Here is a 13,468-nt window from a genome sequence, read left to right on the forward strand (position 1 = left end):
CTAAATAAAATTGCTGCTCCACTAGGCCCAAGACACTTGAATATTGGCAAAGGGTATGGTTCAACCTGAAACCAACGGATGAAGTGCTAAGCATCATGCTGGGCAGGGACTAAGGAACCCAGTAAATGCCCGCTGTTACTTCATATCTCGGTCCCTCTGTTGGTGTGAGTGTGATTCCTGTTTTCTGGGTGAAGGTCAGGCTCAAAGGAGTTCAGGGAGCTTGGCCAAGGACTCACAGGCCCCGAACAGCAAAGCCAGAAAGGAACTACTCTCCTCCTGGAACGCCCTGTCTTCTCGTTATGCCAGCCCCTCTGGCCTGCCCCCTCACGGAGCTCCTGGAAGCTTGGACCCCCTCCTAGAAGTCTCCCAACACCTCGTTCCCCCTGCCTTAGGCTTATATATAAGGGAATCAACCTCTTGGAGAAGACAGAAGCAAAAATGCTGCCCTGAAGGGCTGGGTCCTGAGCTAGCCCAGGAGTGGAAGGGGTGAGGTGTTGCCCATATAAGGACACGTTTTCCACTCTATGTGGAGGCCCCCTACCTCTCCATCCTGCCATCTTCCTCCCCCATCTTTCTTTGGGGGCACAAGCAGGCCAGCAATGGACTCCAGCCCTGGGGCCCAGATCTAGAAATGGAGTTCAGTTTCATCACAACCTGATTAAAATAGAAAATGCGAGCTGCTCTTAGACTTGTATTACTATTATTTTTATCCCCTGGGCATCGTGCAAGCGCAAAGCTGGTTCTGATTAAGCGCACAGTCCTTCCAGCCCACTCCTTGCTGCAGTTCTCATGGAAGGCTGGTGGCCTGTGGTGTGTGCACAGCCCCCACGGGGCGGGAGGCCTACAGAGGGAAGAAGAGGCCAGCGCCCCCCCCCCCCCGGGGGACTCCAAGTCTGGGGTGTGCCTGGTTTGAAAGGGAGACTTGAGCCCCTTTCCTCGTGCTCAGATGGAAAGATAAAGTGCACAGAACTTTTAAAAACAAAGCTCAAAGCACATGGCGGGGTAGCACACTCACCCGTCAGTGTAAAGGCAGCGTCCAGAAGCTGAGGACAGATGTGGAGGCAGGTGGGGGCTGGTCAGCCAGGGCTCTTTGAAGGTGGAGCAATTTAAAGCAGATTTGGAGGGAGGCGAGGATATTTGGTGGACAGAAGGATGAGCTGATAGGTAAATGGTCATTTTTCTCTTCCTCGTACCCCCACCCCCCAGCACTACTAGATACATTCTCTCCCTTGGGCCTTTTCACACCGTGCAGTGGAGGGAATAAGCATCATTTCCTTTGTACAGATGTGGAAAATAGAGACCCAGAGCAGTTGAAATGATCTGCTCATGATCCCAAGGTTGCTGATGACAAAGCCAAAACTAGAACCCACCTCTCTGGGTCTCTACTCTCAGGATGCTTGGAAGTGAAGGCCCACACAACCCCGAGAGGAGAGAAGGGATCTCAGTCCCCATGTCCCCTTAGGAACCCAGGAGAACCAGCTCTCAGCCTTTGCTGGCTTATGCCTCGAGTGACACATCAGTTAAACAACAACAACAACCCTGATCCTTCTTTATCTCCCTCCTGTGATGTCCCAGAACTCGCCAGAAGAAAGACAGGCAGACAGCGTTCAAGCTGGAGAGCACAGAACTCTGTACACACTTGGCTCTCTCCTCCTCTTCCTTTAAAAAGGGGAAAACAAACACATGTTGGGGCTGGTTGCCTGTTGGGTCTTGAAAGAAGGAAAGAAGGGGGAGTCCTAACGAGGTAGCCATAGACTTACCCTATGTCCTTCTTTATGGCATCCTGACCCCCCCTTCCCCCGCCAAACATCAAGGAAAGCACCAATCTGTGTTCCTGTCTCTTAGAATAGTCCCCCACCCCCCTCCCTGTGCCTCACCCCCACTCTAGACCCATGTGCACATACACACATATGCACATATGTACACACACAGCCTGAGGAGGGTGGGAGTGACATACTCAAGTCATCTGTGGGGCATCTGGATATTGACACCCAGGCCCCTAACTAGACCGATTCAACCGGGATCTGGGGAGTGCGATACCTGGGTACGGGCGCTGCGGATGGGCAGCCAATGTTGAGAACCACAGAGCTTGACAAATAGGTACTGAGGCTTTTTCTGCAGCTGAGAATGACCATCAGGCCTGGGAAGAGTACCCAGTGCGAAGAAGTGAAATCATCCCCGCCCCTTGGGACTTTTTGCTCCCCCATCCATATCCACGTGGAGCGTGGGGTGGGGGCGGCCCACGGAGGAGACAGGACACAGGGAGTGTCAGCTATGGAAGGTGGGGACCCCTGACTCACCCTCTGGGTTTCCTTTTGTCTTTTTTTTTTTTTTTAAGATTTTATTTACTTATTCATGAGAGACACAGAGAGAGGCAGAGGCAACGGCGGAGGGAGAAGCAGGCTCCATGCAGGAGTCGATGTAGGATTTGATCCCGGAACCCCAGGATCATGACCTGAGCCAAAGGCAGACATTCAACTGCTTGAGCCACCCAGGCGCACCCCCCCCCCTTTTGTCTTATAGAAGGTAGCAGAAGGGTGGGAGTGAGGAATGGAGGCAGGGGAGGGGGCCAGGTTATCAAGTGCTGCTTAGAAGGACTTCTTTGAGCTTTGTTCCCTGGACCATTCCCTGTCATACACTGCTAGGGACGGTGTGACACTCCTTAAGGCCTACACCTAACCATTCCTGTCGTGACACACATTCAGCTTTAGGCTGACGTCCCCTGGGGATTGCCCCCACGGCCCAGGAGGTGAGCTGGACAATGCCTGCACCAGACCTCTGTTCCTGGATTATGCAGCTATGACGGAGGGTGGGCTGGCTTCAGGTTGGGAAGGAAGCTTGAGTCCTTGCAGGGGGTGGGGTGCGGGGGTTCTATGGGCAGATCTACCTTCTGGAGCAGAAAAGAGACCCAAATGCCCTCTAGAAGGAGCAGTGCATCCAGATGGGAGCATCAGGAGTCCATGCGCTGGGGAAGCGTGCATCCCCACGCCCTAGTTCTGGGCAACCTCTCCAAGCCCAGGAGCCAGTCAGGCGGAGGGCATGTGTTAGCAGCTAGGCTTGCCCCATCTAGGGGTCAGGACAGCAAGACCGCCCTTCCTCCCCAGCCAAGCCACAGGAATGCGGGCTCAAACTTCAGCTGGAAAGTCCCACCCGCTCCTTCCTCCCTCTGAGCTTCCTCTCTTCAGGAGCAGGAAAGGGAACGGCAGGAAGGGACTCTGAGGGGGAGGCTCCCTTCCAGTTCATCCCTGAAGAGAGTTTCTTGTGGGGAAGATGCTGGAGCATAGTGATAGCAGTTGAACCAGCTGCTTCTTATCTGAGTTCCTGGGTGGTTTCCCCAAAACTTCCCCAAGTGTCCTCGGGGCCTGGTTTAGGCCCAGCCTAGCCACATCTCCCTCCTGGCATGATGTTAACTGCCCCAACAAGGGAGAGTTTCCCTTGGCCTTGTCCACACTTGGCATTAACGTGGAAGAGGGAACGTGGAGAAGAGGTCTGAGGAGCTGTGCACCCACCCATGTACCGCTTCAGGCCTACCCAGAAGGCTCCGCAGGGTTTCATGGGGTCCACTTGGAGGAGGAATGCAAAGGCTCCCATAACGGGTTCAAGGGCCAGTCCAGATCGGGGCGGTCGGCATGCGGGCCGTCTGCTCAGAGGCCTTCGCCCGGCCTGGACGCCTGTCAGTGGCCACCTGCAGAGGGACATCTGAAAAGTCAGGCCCCCTCGAGGCCGTGAGCCGAGGGCCTGGACCCTGCGCTCTCCTTCCGTATGAGAGCTTCTCTCTGCAGAGCGGGCTGTGGGAGACACCGAGCACTTAGCCCTGGCGAAGGGCGAAGATGGGAGAGGGGTGGCAGAGGGCACCGCAGAGGGCACCGGCATCCCCTCCAGCCCGGCCAGTGCTGGGATTGCTGGCAGCACGTGCGTGCCGAGGAGGGAAGGTGTGAGCCAGCTCCCGGGGTGATCTGTCCATCCATCGTGCCTGGGCGACTGTGCTCTGCCCCCGATTTATAAGGCGCAGTGAAGTGGACGCTCCTTCTTCGGTTCTCCTGTGGAGGAACGTGCCCGGGGGCAGGCACCGTCTGCTCAGCGGGCACTGAGCACCCCCGAAGCGGAATGGGGAGCCAGGCAGGGCGGGGGGTGGCTATCACCTTGGTCGAGGTAGGGTTTTTCTTGACATGTCTCCTCTGCTCGTTTCCTTGGGCAGCAACCAACTAACGCTTGTTGTCCCCTGTTCTGTTCTAGATGCTCCCACCAAGGAGAATGCCAAGGCCCCGGAGATGAAAGCCCGGAGGCCCAAGAGCTCTCTACCTCCCATGCTAGGAACAGAGAGTAAGTACTTGTTCAGCTTTTCTAGGCCACCCCAGGACTGAGGGCCAGCATCAGAGCCCCAGCTTCCTTGCCTGCACCCCGGTGAGCCCCGTGAAGTCCTGGTGGCCGGGCCAGTGGCCATCTGGCACTGCCCCGCCCTCCCAGCCTCTGCACAGCCTGAGGGGTCCGCGTTCACATCCACTCGCCACCTCACTCAGGCCCTCTGTACTTCTCACCAAGACTCCTCTTCTCGATTTCTCCCAGGTGAGTCTTTCCTGCTGGGTAGACCTTGCCAAGCTGTGGCTCTGATCCTACCACTCCCGGTTGGGGTGTCCGGCAGTCCCCAGGCTCTAGAGCACCCCTGACCCCCAGTCCCATACAAGAGAGCCTCACACATGTTGCTGGCCTGGCATTCCTGCCACACTTGTGCACACACATTCTGACCCTGGCCTGGCCTTTCTTTTCCAAGTCTGCCCCCAATTCCTTATTCCTAGGCTCAAGCCAGACGAGGCTCCCCAGGGTGCACTGGAAGTCCCTGTGTCTTCCATCATGCCTCTGCTCAGGGAGCTCCTCTCTACATGAGACACCTCTTTCGTGGAACAGACTCCCACCGAAAAGCTACCTCATCCCCAAGTGTTTCCTTGCTCCAGCTGACAGTGACCCTTTCCTCCAGTGCCCTCCCAGAGCACTCAGCACCGCCCTGCTGCCACTGACCCAATGTCTGGCGGGGGGGTCTGTGGCTCACCCCGCTTCCCCTCCACCATATGTTCCCTGAGGCCTGCCACTGGGTCTTCCAGGGCACCGTGCCTTGCTCAGAGAAGGACCTTATAGACTCTCTTAGAATCAAGTTGCAGGGGTGCCTAGGTGGCTCAGTCAGTTAAATATCTGCCTTCAGCTCAGGTCCTGATCCTGGGGTCCTGGGATTGAGCCTCAAATTGAGCTCCCTGCTCAGCAAGAGAGTCTGCTTCTCCTTCTCCCTCCGCCACTCTCCCTGCCTGTGCTCCCTTGTGCATATGCTCTTTCTCTGTCGAATAAATAAATAAAATCTAAAAAAAAAAAAAAGAACCAAGTTGAGGTTGTGGTATAAATAGCAGCTCAGGGAAGAAGCTTCTCCAGTAACTATATAGGACTGTCTCCCTTTTCCTGGGTCTCCCCTTCCTCTAGGGCCCACTGATCTATCAAGCACAGCACCCACGGTCCACAGAAATATCTCAATATCTTATAGAGTTAGAAGAAAAGGTAAACTTTCAGGTCAAAGAAAAATGTTTTAATTCATACTATTAATATATTTATCTCTATACCAGTGCAATTGTAAAATATAATTTGCATGTGTGTACAATAGGGGTATATACACACCTAGGATTTTTTCTTCTTCTTTTTTTGTTTTTTAAAGATTTTTTTTTATTCATGAGAGGGAGAGAGAGAGACAGAGAGGCAGAGACACAGGCAGAGGGAGAAGCAGGCTCCATGCAGGGAGCCCGACATGGGACTCGATCCCGGGCCTCCAGAATCACACCCTGGGCTGAAGGCAGGCGCTAAACCACTGAGCCACCCAGGCTGCCCTCTTCTTTTTTTTTTTTTTTTTTTTTAATTTTTATTTATTTATGATAGTCACAGAGAGAGAGAGAGAGGCGCAGAGACACAGGCAGAGGGAGAAGCAGGCTCCATGCACCGGGAGCCCGACGTGGGATTCGATCCCGGGTCTCCAGGATCGCGCCCTGGGCCAAAGGCAGGTGCCAAACCGCTGCGCCACCCAGGGATCCCGCCCTCTTCTTTTTTTAAATGAGGAAGGAGTTCATGAAGGCAAAGGTGCTTAGAGACCACAAAAGTCATAGAGCAGCCCTGGCTTCCCCTACTGATTAATTACTGGTCTAGTTTTGTTATAACTCTGCTTTGAAACCCCAGTTTTAACAGAGGGTATAGAGTTGCTTGAACATTTCCCCCAATACTCTTATGTTTAAAGAAAAAGACAAGTTCTTAATTACTCGTAGAAGAAAGTGGAAAGTGATCGAGCTTGATTACTTCGATGGCCGAGTCTCTTTTTCTGTTAGAAAGCAGCATTCGGTGACTTAGTTTTATTATTCTCTTCTTTTCAAAGCTACATACTTACCTTCCTGATGATGAGCTTGGGTTCCTTGTGCATAGACCAGCCAGCTGTCAGGGGGATGATGCTCAGCCTTCAGTATGTTGGATCCTACCAAAGTGGAACCATCATGTCTAAGGAATATTTAACCAAAGTGGGGAGCTCAGGTTATCAGGAGTGGATACTTAATAAATTGCTGGAAATGCACAAATAATTATAAGAAAAACTTAGTAAGAGTGAATTGACGGGGTTTTTTTATTATTATTATTATTGACGTTCGATTGCCCACATATAGTATAACACCCAGTGCTCATCCCATCAAGTGCCCTCATGGATTGGTGGTTTTATTTTCTAAGAGTGCCCATGCTCTATTAGTTATGAGAAAATGGGGTCTCAGAAGAGCACCCAATGGTTGTGACGTAGGGGTCTGAGCCAGGCATTTACCTCTCCTGGGAGCAGAAGTGAGAGCGCGTGGAGTTTGAGCTGGGGAGTCAAGCAGCATCCTGTCCTCAGCTCTGGCACCTCATTGCAGGCAGACTTCGGGGGAAGTGAGGTGGGGTCGAGGGGAGAGCTGTAAAGGAGAAAACAGGCTAGAGACAGTGAGCAGCCCTGGGAGCTGGGTCTTTGTGCTGGAGGAGAGAAGGCTACGGGGAAGGCCGATCAAGTTGTCCTTGTCCAGTTCTGGGGTGAGGGCTCGCAACCCCAGCTGCATCTTAGATTCACCTGGGGAGCTTTTGAAACCTCTGCGGCTGGGGCACCTCAGCTCAGTTAAATCCGAATCTCTGGGTGGTGGATCCAGGCTTTGGTATTGGTTCAAACTCCTAGGCCAGTTCCAGCGTGTAGTCAGCCAGGCTGGAAGCACATGGAGGCGCTGTTGGGCTTGAGAAGCAGAGGGGGGTCTCATGCACTGCCTGTTAAGTGTCGCACTGCCTTGGGGCCCAGGTCCTCAGACTATCTCTGGCGCCAGCCCACAGTCTCCATTCTTTAGGAAGGGAGCAAGAGCCTGGAAACAGAGCTGGAAGCCAAGGTGCTCACCCCTAGAGAGGGAGTGGGGAGTGGGGCTCAGTTAGTGGTACTGCTTAGGGGAACGGCAGGGCTGGTAGAAGGTGCTTGTCTCCCTTTCCTTAGTGAATAAACACATTTGTGACCAGATAAACTCTGGCAGACCCTGCCTGTCTGTGGAAGGCGAACTGTACTCTAGCCTTTGTGTTGCAGTTCTGGACGGTACTGATGTCTGACCCCGAAAGGAAGGGAAATGTGTGTCTCCATGTATAGTAATGACCACTTCGAATGGTCCATCTACCCAGCCCCTCATCACCCCAACCCATCACCCCCTGGGCACTGAGAGGGTGATTCTGGGGGCCCCTCCACCTGCTTACACACCTGTGCTAAGAAACCTGTGGTGTTCTCTGGGTGCCTCTAGAACACCATAGAGCTTCCTTTCCCAAGGTCCCTAAGAAGGCAGATGCTCAGAGATAGGAAATGAGGGAGGTGTCTTTTAGATTTACACCTCCAAAGTCTTACTTTTTGGAATAATTTGTAGTATTTATTAATTACCTAAGTTAAGGGGATCCCTGGGTGGCTCAGTGCTTTAGCGCATGCCTTCGACCCAGGGTGTGGTCCTGGAGCCCCGGGATCGAGTCCCACATTGGGCTCTCTGCATGGAGCCTGCTTCTTCCTCTGCCTGTGTCTCTGCACCACCACCCCCCCGTGAATAAATAAATAAAATCTTTAAAAAATAAAAAAAGAAGAAGAAAAAATCCTACGTATGTATATACCCCAATTGTACACACATGCAAATTGTATTTTACAATTGCACTGGTATAGAGATAAATATATTATGAATTAAAACATTTTTCTTTGACCTGAAAGTTTACCTTTTCTTCTAACTCTAAAAAAATTACGTAAGTTAAATATCTACGCATTCTTCTTTAAACATGCTAAAAAGTATAGAAATATTCCAGATACCACCCGGAAGCCCTCTTGTCATCTACCTGCAGTCCACTCACCTACTCAATTATATTCACAATTTTTTTAAGCATTTCCCTATACATATGTAAATGCATCACGCACTCTGGACACCTCTGCAACTTAGCATTTTCCCTTAGCATAGCCACCCCCAGTCCCAGGCATCTCTGATCCCATGAGAAAGCCCAGATTCTCTTGTCCCCGAGTGCTCTGGCTGTCTGTGTGTGTTCATTTTTTTCAAGGGCTGGGAAGTACCTAATCTAACTAGGAAATTCATCTCTCCTGCCAGTAACTGAGGGAAGGCCAAGTGGTTTTCTTGTCAAACAGATCATAGCCAGATCCCTCCTCACAGGACCTGCCCAACCCCCACTGCGTTGTTCAGTCCTGTGTGCGAACTGTTAGACGTGAGAGGAGACGGCGCATGTCCACACGGTGGCCTGAGAGCCCCTGGGAGTTCTGCTGAGGACCGTGAGGGCGAAGGCCACGTCCGTCCATCTGCCAACCCAGGGGGCAGGATGGGAGGAAATGGACAGGAGTACAAGCTGACCTGCCAGACACCAGCTCACAAGTTCAGGAGTGAGGAGTGGGAGTTTGCGGTGATTTGGGACGAGGGGAGCTCTGGGCCAGGTTACAAAGGAGAGAGGAGCGTGGCATGGTCAGAGTGGAATGGTACCATTGCCGGAGCACTGGAGGGAGGCACTGCACGGAGGCCAGAAGGGACTTGCAAGGCCCCCCGACTCAGGTGCTCACTGTGCACCTACCAAGCACCCATGCAGCAGGCATCCTGTAAGGTGCTCGGTCTCTGGCACTTCAGGCAGGTCTCACTCGGCTGAGCTATGGGTAGTTGTTCTTATTTTACAGATGAGCAAAACTGAGCCTTAGAGAACTAAATTGTCCTGCCTAGGCTCTGACAGCTGGTAAGATCAGAGCTGTGGGCCCAACCCCGATCCACGTTCCTGCTGCAGCGCCCTGTGCCCTGCTGGTCTCAGAGGTGTGCTTTCTGCTGTCCACACATGCCTGGGCCGTGCTTCCCCCAGCCCACGAGGGGGCAGGGTCTGCTGCCATGGGATCCGAGGGAATGAGGAGGGAGGCCCCTGGCATGCTCGGCTGGATCCTCAGACCTGTCAGGGTGTTTGCCACAAGCCTCCCAAGAGGAATTTTTTTATGATTTTATTTTGATATAATTTCAAATTTATGGAAAAGTTGCAAGAATAGTACAAGGAACTCTTGTATACCCATTACTTAGAGCCACCAGTTATTTATGTTTTGCTCCATTGTCCTAGCATTCTCTATGGATGTATTCATATAAATATATTCACCATCCATCAGATATTCATACAGATACATATACACTATGTATATATTCATATATGCTCACCATGCATCATATAGATTAGATATACATATACCATTTATGGATAAATTAGAGACATCATGCCCTTGACCTCTAGGTAGGTCATTGTGCGTCTCCTAAGAACATAACCACAGTGCAGTGAATAAAATCAGGACATTTAACATTAAACTCATACTAGACTTAATGCACGCTCAGTTTTTGTCAATTATTCAGATACCCTTTAATGCTACTTTTCACCCCTTTCCTGGAACCCTCCATCCGCTCCTCTGGTGCAGAGTGGTTGCCCTCTACCTTTGGAGAAAGGACGAGAAAAGAGGCGCACAGGCCCAGGGGAGAAGCATCCAGGACCCTGCCTAGCTGAGGAGGCACCAGGAAGTGTCAGCATCCTTGTTGGACCTCCAGATGCCCATTCAGGGGGCAGTGCTCAGGCACGAGACATGGCCAGAAATGCCACTAGGCTGGAAAGCGGGACAAAAGTCTTGGTTCTGCCTCTGATTGACGATGCGGTCTTGGTCAAAGCCGTTGGTCTCTGGGCCTGTCAGATGAGAACTGTCACCAGCTGAGCCCAGGCCTTTTCCAGCTCTGACAACAGTCCAATCAATAAAAGGTTTTTTTTTTTTTTTTTTTTTTTTTGAGTGACACGGTTCAGGTGAGGTCAACTAAGTCTCCTTCATATCATCCAATATGTGATGGGTTGAAGCTACCGCAAGTATGGCTTGTGGCACACAGTAGTAGAAACATCCTGATGGGAAGAAAGCTTTGAGCAGAAGGTCCAGGTCTAGAGCATTCCAGCCGGAGGGGATCTGAATGGAATCTTGTGTGAGGGAAGCATCGATGGGGCTTCACAGCTGGTTTTATAGAATACGGATGCGGCAATGCCAGGATGGTAACAGACTCAGATCCCTCCTATCAGTCTGTAGAGCTGATGGTCCTTTAGATAAGAGATAAATGAGTGTAGGGCACTTTGATAACTGGAGGACAGGAATCAGGGCCTGTTCATTTCTGAAATGTCCATGCCTAGCCTGATATAATTAGTATTTGGGATATAATAAGTATTTGGTTTTTTAAATAGATCCATGAGTTCCCATGCTTTAAGGGTCCTTGTCTCTACTGCACTTCTAGGATTTGGGGATGATGCAGACAGGGCATGCCTTTGTATTCCATGCCTGGCACTGGCCTGACATTGGTCACTTTGACTCCAGTGGCCATAATGGACCATCCCAGATGGTGCTTTTAGATATCTTAGCCTTGGCCTCCCGTGTGTGTCGCTCTCCAATATGAAAAGTCATGTCAACTGGAAAGCATCTTGGGATGTTAAAAACGGTGTCCAGTTTTCCTTCAAGATGCCCCCAGGATCCAATTTTTCTTCTAAATAGTCTCTTGAAGCCATGGGGAATGTTAAACCATGATAGGATTCAAGGAGCTGGAAGGAAATGCTGAGATTGGCATGTTGAGATTTGGTATAAGATTTGTATGACACTGGAAGATGTGGGATCCTGGAAGAAAAGCTGGGGTGTTTCTATTAAATGCCTTTGAAAGCTGGCACCAACTCCCACTCTCAACCAAAGTATTGGTCCATGAGGAAGGCTAGTGTCTGATTTCACCATCCACCCTGCCATGCATGTGACCCTGTGATTTCCACCCCTGGGCTGCTTCCAGCTCCTACCCCACTCTTCCACTGTCTCCCATTATCCCATTAAGTGGGGAGGACACTGACACCGCTATCCTGGCCGTGCCGGGCTGCCTCTTTCACAACCATCCTGGCGTTCCGTGTCCTAGGGGCTTGGGGATGAGTATTTGCAGTAACAAGAAGAGCAATGTTCCTCTGGAATCTTCCTGTGCAACTGCCTTTGCTGTGAGGGGCTGTGTTTAGGGAATTTGCCCAGAGATGTTAATTCTGGGAAAATGACCAATAATCCTCCATAGGTCTGTCTATAAGGACATACTGGGAGGGGCTGGTGTGCCAGCGGCAGGGAAGTGTTGGGGGTTGTCAGGTCACCCAGAGCCCCAAGCTCCCCTGAGTGCAGGGCAGTGGGATTCGGCCTTCCACCCTCAGGTTCTCACAGCCGCTCCCCAACCCCCCCCCACCCCCGCCCGACACAGTGCGTGAGTGCTCCCTCCACACTTCACCCAGCCTGAGTCACCTTCAGGAGCCTTTGGTAGAAAGTTAATGCTGATTTTGGGAATTGTGAAGGGTCTGATGTCTATTTTTAGTTAACTACCTAAAAAGGGAAATGTCCCCAGAGAAGCAGGCATCCAGGGACATCCCTGTACCCAAGGCTGTTCGTGCTACCTCCCTAAGTCTTCTTTGCTTTCCATTGTCTCAGAACCTTTTGATGCAGAAAGACCCACCTTCAAGGTTCTGTAAATATCTCCCAAGGGCCTGCTCAGGTCTTCTGTTCTGCTGATTCATGGGAGAGGCACTCCTGTGCCTTCAAACTGAGCAGTCTGGAAACTTCTGTGCCCTGACCTCCTCCCCCACACCGGGGCAGAAGGGAGGCCCACCAGGTGGGGAGTCGTTTAGGGCTTGGATAGGTGGGGGCAGAAGCAATCTGTGGGTTGCTCGCCCCAGTCGGGAGGCTGGCTTCCCCAGGCCTGCCTCCACCCCCACCCCGGGTTTCCCAGCAGGCTTCCAAGTTCAGGCTTGGAGATTCATGAGATTTCCACTGGGCTGCTTCACTTCTTCCAGCCTCAGTCCCCTCTTTAGAGTAGAAGGCTCAGCATCCGACAGGTTTGATCTAGTTGGTGGCAGAGCAAGGAGGTAGCTCCTTTTAAAGGAAAGTTGCACAGGGACTCGAGATCCAGGGCTTTCTCTCCCAGCGTCAGGGTTCTCAGGAGCTCCCAGGGTAACAAAGATCCTCAGGGGCTCCCCGCATTACCTTAATAGATTTCCAAGCTTGTGCCAGGTACTGTGCTAGGCACTAGGAGTACAGAAGATGAACGAACTGGGCCCCGTGCTGTCCTCAGGAAGCTGGCTGTGGTGTGTGCATGTCGGCCATGGGTTTTTCCAACTGGGATGCCTCTGATGAGCACTGAGATAAACCGCCTGGAGGGGCCATGGAGCGCAGCCTGGCAGTAGTGATGCATGAGGTGAGGCCTGCTGGAAGAAAGTACCAGAGTCTGCAAAGAGCTGAAGGCAAGAGGGCTGGTACTACAGAAATGGAAAGGCATTCAGTGTGGGGTAGAGCAGCCCCTGCCAGAGCGCGAGGCAGGGCCCAGCAGCATGGGCATGCCCCGGACAGCCAGGAACTGCATTTCTAGCGAACTTCCCAGGTGCTTGTAATACACGCTCAATTTGGAAAACCACTGACATTAAGCATCAAGGGCCTGGGTGACCTTGTTCCCTGAGAGGGAAGAGTAAGAAAGAAGATGAGATGACAGCTGGGATGGATCTCGAAAGACCTCATAAGATGAGCTGGACTCGATCCTCAGGGGCAGCGGCTGGCCATTGGAGAGATTTAAGCAGTGGACTGATGGCCTCAGAATGATGGCTGTGTTAGCCTGGGGATAGGGGACCAAAGGCCAAAGAGGTAGTATAGTTGGGACTAGAATAGTGACGTTGGGGATGTGGAAGGTGGCAGACCAAGGAGGTATTTAGTGGGTGGAATTGACCGATGTCAGTGACAGGAGATTGTAGAGAGGGGGCCTTGGGAGGGGCAAGCAGCAGGTTTGGGGGAAAGATCCTGATTTTGCTTTTGGACATACTGGGCTTGCAGTCCATGCCAGGGGAGGGGAGAGTCAAGTAGTGGGACATATAGGTG

General features: G+C 52.0%; 1 protein-coding gene across 1 annotated transcript in view; it reads left to right on the forward strand.

The window, feature by feature from the left end:
• Positions 1-13,468, forward strand: part of MYLK (myosin light chain kinase) — a 181,474-nt gene that overhangs the window by 111,738 nt on the left and 56,268 nt on the right. Inside the window, 1 exon segment of the mRNA XM_055316566.1 lies at positions 4,237-4,323. Coding sequence (XP_055172541.1) covers positions 4,237-4,323 — 87 coding nt within the window.

The sequence above is a fragment of the Nyctereutes procyonoides genome, unplaced genomic scaffold, assembly GCF_905146905.1.
Source record: "Nyctereutes procyonoides isolate TBG_1078 unplaced genomic scaffold, NYPRO_anot_genome, whole genome shotgun sequence".
In the NCBI taxonomy this organism is placed as follows: domain Eukaryota; kingdom Metazoa; phylum Chordata; class Mammalia; order Carnivora; family Canidae; genus Nyctereutes; species Nyctereutes procyonoides.